Source organism: Pinus tabuliformis, chromosome 3_2, assembly GCF_031772625.1.
Source record: "Pinus tabuliformis cultivar Carrire ecotype Pingquan chromosome 3_2, CPIR1, whole genome shotgun sequence".
Classification (NCBI taxonomy): Eukaryota; Viridiplantae; Streptophyta; class Pinopsida; order Pinales; family Pinaceae; genus Pinus; species Pinus tabuliformis.
The window spans coordinates 383376919-383382918 of record NC_142302.1 but is presented as its reverse complement, the minus strand read 5'-3'; the positions used below and the strand labels follow the sequence as shown (position 1 = coordinate 383382918).

Here is a 6000-nt window from a genome sequence, read left to right as displayed (position 1 = left end):
TTCGAAACTTTTTACCTGCTCAATATTTACGTCGTAAGGTGTTCCCCTCTGAAATCAACTTTGCTATCTGCCTACCTGTCATTACTTTGCACCATTAGATGATATGTTAGACGATTGAGCCATCTTGAGTCGTTGGATTATGTTGAGGTCGCTCCAACACCTTAACTTCCTGAGCAGCGCATCGGCTTCGTCTCCTTGGGTACTGTATCGACGGCGGCTGAGTCTATGCCCTAGGGGCTGCTGAGTCTGCATCTGTTTGAATGGGCGACGGCAGGGCTGAGGCCGCTAGAATGGAAACAGAGGCTTAGCATTGCCCTCGATGTTGCCCGATGAAAGACTTCTAATGGAAAATCGTTTAATTAAAGAAGCAATGACGAACTGTAGCTGTTGCCATTGTGGAGGACCTGCGATGCTCACGGAGATGTCTTTGGAAGACCAAGAACTGCGGTTGGAGAACATCAGATTAAAACATGAGGTTTGCTTCCACTGCCATTTAAACATAGTTTAGCTTTAACTCTGAGAAATTAATATTGAAGGGAATTTTCCAAATGAAATCGGTGCATTTCATGTTCGAAACGGTTTCATACATTTATTAAAACCATAGTTACCAAGTTCGAATTCGAATTCGATTCGATACGATAAAAATTCGAACGAAAAAAAATTCAATTCGCAAAAAATTCGATAATAGACATCATAAAAATAGTTTTTTTTATTAAAGTTTTCTCAATTTATTTTGAATTATGAATATTTTTTATTAATTTTAAATAATATAACAATCTTAGAAATAAAATTATCTAAAAAATTTACTATTCCTTTTTTCTCTCCAAAACATCAATCCCTCCAGAAATAAAACCTAATTACTTAAAATTAAATTTCGGTTTCCAAGATTGAAAAAAAAAAAAAAAATTTCTAATATCAATTTTACCTTCTATTTTGTTCTGTCTTTTTAACTTTTTATTTTTCTTCTTTATATATGCCAACTCTACTTATTTCTATTCATAGAATCTTATAACAGTGAAAGAATAAGATACTTTCACTTATTTTTTGTTTTTTTCCTAAATAAAAAATTGAAAAAATAGATTTTTCTTAATTTCACTGATATTTTCCATTTTTGTTTTCTCTATCCGAGCAAGGGAAATTAGAAATGTTCTCTAATAGTTGGAAATACTACTACGAGGCTCATCTAATACCAAGCCCATCCGCGTCACTTCAACTACGAGGCTCATCTAATACCAAGCCCATCCACGTCACTTCTATCCAAGCAAGGGAAATTAGAAATGTTCTCTAATAGTTGGAAATACTACTACGAGGCTCACTAATACCAAGCCCATCCACGTCACTTCAACAACGAGGCTCATCTAATACCAAGCCCATCCACGTCACTTCTATTATAGAAACCAATCACCGAACCGAACCGAATTTAACCGTATTAATCACCGAACCGAATCGAACTGTCGAATATTCGAATTTTTCAAGCCGATTCGGCCGAATTTGGTAACTATGATTAAAACTAAGCAAACTCTTATTTTTTGTTTCAAGGTATTGGTTTGAAGTTAAGCTAGGATTCTGGCTACTGGTAGTGCTGGTGTCATCAATCGTGTAAATCCTGCTTTCAATTCCCTGGACGGGCTTTCCACTGTCGATGTTGCAGGCCGACACGGATCAAGTCCAAGTGGGATTGACAAATCATCCGTAAAAGAACTTGCCGTGGCATCCATGAATGAACTCATCAGAATGGCTGGAATGCAACAACCTTTCTGGATCAAAATTCCTCACGATGGGATAAAGGAAACGCTCAACCATGATGAATATTTTCGCCAATTCCCGACGGCCAATGGTCCGAAACCGCTGGGATACCGAACTGAGGGAAGCAGAGGTGGCATCCCGAACTGAGGGAAGCAGAGGTGTTGCCACCGTGCTTATGAATAGCATGGATCTGGTGGAGATACTTATGAATTCGGTATGTAAGCAAACAACCACTGATTGTACCACCACCATTTCATCTTCTTGCCTACTTGATCGATTTCTAACTACTGCTACTCTATACACGGTTGAACTAACTAACTGAACTTTCGTATACAATTCAGAACCGTTATTCGGAAATGTTCGCATCAATTGTTTCCAGAGCCACGACCTTGGAGGTCTTATGCGATGGTGTAGGGGATACCATGAACGGCAAACTCCAACTGGTATGTTAATCTTTTATTCAGATCTGAGTATTGTTACAGAGGGAAGTGAAATGCTCTAAAATACCTAATTAGATTAGGCCTCATTATTTAATTCAAGGATATTAGATTAAAAACATTTTAACTTTGAATTGGAAAATCAAGTATTTTCTCATTATTTAAGTCCAGGATTTAGATTAAAAACGCTTTAGCTTTGAATTAGAAATTTAAATATTTTTACTTTTCTAAAGCTTAGTAATGGTCTCTAGAATAGTTTATTTGTGAAGCGAATTATACATATTTCTTTATCGATGCAGAAGGTAGAATCTCATTAGATATACTGAATGTCATAACAGATGTATATGGAGCTCCATGCTCTCTCACCGCTTGGTCCGCTTAGAGAATTGTATTTCTTAAGGTTCTGCCAGCAGCTTGGTGCAGGAGTCTGGGCCGTCGTAGATGTTTCTGCAGACAGTTTAGTGGAGAACTCAATTCCGGTGAATTGCAAGAGGCAGCCATCGGGATTAATAATTCAAGACCTCCCTGGCAATTGTTCAAATGTAATTGCTCATAACAATTATTCCATGTTATCGAATTAATATCCATGGTTCCTTGCCTACAGGTTTTCATTGCTGCCTGACTCATTAACTGTTTATAACAGGTTACCTGGGTAGAGCACATCGATTATGACCATAGAGGTGTGGACTCCGTGTATCATTCTGTGGTCAGCTCCGGATTGGCGTTTGGATCTCAGCGTTGGCTCTCAGCACTGCAGCACCAATGCCAACGTCTAGCTCTCATGGAAGTAAATGCAGATACGACTGGTAAACATTGTTACCTATCAACCTTATATTCCATTACTATGAATCTATTTTCATCCAAAAATATTTACGCCGTAAGGCGTTCCCCTCTGAAATCAACTTTGCTCTCTGCCTACGTGTCATTACTTTGCACCATTAGATGATATGTTAGACGATTATCTGGCCCCTGAATACGCACGTAAGCATGGAATCACTCCATTTCATTCCATCAATCTAGCTTTGTTGGAATTCAGTAGCTTTGTTTTGTTTCATTCCATCAATTTAGGTTTGTTGGAATTCACTAGCTTTGATTTGTTTGAATTCATTAACTTAATGGTGCTAGGAAACCCTTCGGAAGGATGGTTTCCCACATTCATGGATGGTATATTTAACCTTTAGACATGCTAGACCCATTGGCATTGGCATAGGCAATAGACTAGTGCACCTTACCTCGCCTCTAAGGGGATTCAGATTTCTGAATAATTGTGGAAGACTATCTTCTGCGTTTGGTCTATTTATTGTGTGTCCTTTGAATGTATTTGGAATTTGTGAACGAATATATTGTGCATTGGCTCCAACGAGTAGAGCTTTGACGAAATAATGTCACTGATGTTCATTAATTTCAGTTTGTATATTCAAATTTCAGACAACTTACATGCCACATAGTTTCAATTTCAAGATTTTCCTTCTTTCGAATCTCGTTTCATTGAAGATGTTTGTTTGTTATTTTATATTATATTGAACAAAAATAAATGCTAATTTTTTTTAATGGTTAAAAAATCAAGGCCAGTATGTATTTATATTAATTTATTTTCACGACTTTTTTTGGTATTTTTTCTAAATAGCAAGTGGTTTTTTTTCCTTTATCAATCTATGCACAGATTTCTCCCACCTGGAACAGTGTACACAGTTATCCCACCCTAAACTGCAATAACATATGTGTGCAACTATTTGCAAATTAGCAATGGAATTAAGAATTCTGGCAAATTCATGGAATTCGATTTAGAAATATAAAAATTTATTAGAAATATTTAAAAATGGTATTAGAGAGTTGATTTTTATCTACTATTACACAAATCTGCACCCTCTAGCACAAAATCCTTACAAGGTACTGAGCTTAAGTGTAACATGGAAGAGTTGTCATTATCACCTAGAGATATACTTCCTTTCTGTTAAGTTTAGTTGAACTGAACTTCTATACGTATGCAAAATGTGAAATGTATATTGTTTATAACATATCATCCGTGAACAAAAGATTTATCAGGCCAGAAACTGGTTTTGGTGTGCAAGTCCTTGGCTAATGTCATAGTATCCTTCCTCACTTTGTTACTAACATTGTAAACGGTTTCAGTGCCATGCCACATGAGCGATCTTTGGTTTGTGGCTGTTTTCTATGTGATATTTCAGGTGATCTTACTGCAGTGGCATAACTGGATGTCCCTATTTTTGGATTATTATGTGTATCTTAACATTGCTGTTGGGATTATTTCTCTGAAGAATTTTCAACTTCAAAAGAAGTCAAAATGGCACAAGTATTTTTTGTTTTGGGAATTCTCCAACATTTGTACCTCACTCTGCTGCAGTGGGATTATATTAGAATATCTGAAAACAAATATCTAAACATTTTAATACTCACAATAAATTCCATTGTAGACCTTGATGTTCTCCCTGTGTTTTATACATTATCCTATGTTAAAATGTCTATTAAGTATCTAATAGAGATGCAAGGAAGGAATTACCGAGAGAAGTTGCAAGTGGGTTAATGTAATGGTTAGAAATTCACAAATTGCCTGTGGAGCTCCCAAGTCACCATCACATCATGGTTGCTGAAGGAGCACATAGTTACATTTGAGCATTTTTCTTTACTGACTCAGACTCAAAATCAGACATATTAGAGCACGGTTCTTACAATTCCTCTACTAATTACAGCAACCATCACTTTGGCAGTGGACTGCCTGCCCCCCCTCTTGCTTATCAGTCTTCTTTTATACATTAGGTAGGTACGGTGCTTATCTTACCGTGGTCAAGCAAGTTGTGAAATGTATATGATTTATAACATATCATCCATGAACAAAAGATTTATCGGGCCAGAAACCGGTTTTGGGTTTTGGTGTGCAAGTCCCTGGCTAATGTCATAGTCTCAATAGTCACTGTTAGACACGTCAGCATTCACACTGGCTTTGACACCTTCAAACCTTACTATACTTCAATTCGTTCTATTGTTATAATAAAGTATTATTGTTTGTACTATTCAATTTTTCCTAGTAAAAATAGTACTGGAGTACATTCCATACATTGCAATTTCATACTGACCTCCCATCATGGCGCTGTCCTTTCAACCTAAATATGGAGGAGATTAAGCCCTTTCATTGCTTCCACCGACAGTGTGTGAAACCATCTAATTTCGACCTAACTCAACATAAATCTTAGGGCCATATCTGCACTTCAAGTGTATTGCTTGTACTACCAGATTTCGGTTCCTTTCTCCTTCTTTATCAATCTCATTTCAATAAATTATAAATTACAGACATTCATTAACGCAGTTTCAGAAAGGGTTTCCCCTGTATATTGGGCTCACATGAATAAATGAGACAGAGCAAGCTCGACTGGGGTGACCTTGCAACACATTCACAGGACTAATGGAGAGATCAAGAGTTTAGAGTAATGTGGATGTGTTCCCAGGTCACCCCAATCGAAACCTCCTTTGCTACTGCTGCTTTAATGGTGTCCTCCGCTTCTCTTCACTTCTTATCTCACAGCCAATATGCTCAAAGGTAAGGACAGATACTATAACTGCAAGCAAGAAAGAAACAAAATCTGCAACAAGCAACAATTTTTAACAGTCTCTTTCGTTTGTTTGTGATTCGTGCAGTCTCCCCTCTCTTTGATAGCAGTGCTTTGTTTTCAGGTGAGCAAATGTTGTTTATAGGGGCAACCATGGGCATTTTTTTATATATATCAGGAATCTGGAAGATAACAACAAGGTTAATGGTTTGAACTTGCTCTTATTTTTAGGATTGCAAGATATTTTTAGA

The 6000-nt window shown here is 37.1% G+C and overlaps 1 protein-coding gene across 1 annotated transcript; it reads left to right on the top strand.

Moving 5' to 3' along the window:
• Window positions 1-1908: 1908 nt before the first annotated feature.
• LOC149181015 (homeobox-leucine zipper protein HDG2-like) lies at window positions 1909-3129 on the top strand. Its single transcript, XM_089414061.1, has 4 exons — window positions 1909-1960; window positions 2088-2189; window positions 2522-2725; window positions 2827-3129. Exons 1-4 carry the CDS (start codon window positions 1922-1924, stop codon window positions 3127-3129), a joined length of 648 nt encoding a protein of 215 aa, XP_089270187.1. The 5' UTR covers window positions 1909-1921.
• Window positions 3130-6000: the final 2871 nt, after the last annotated feature.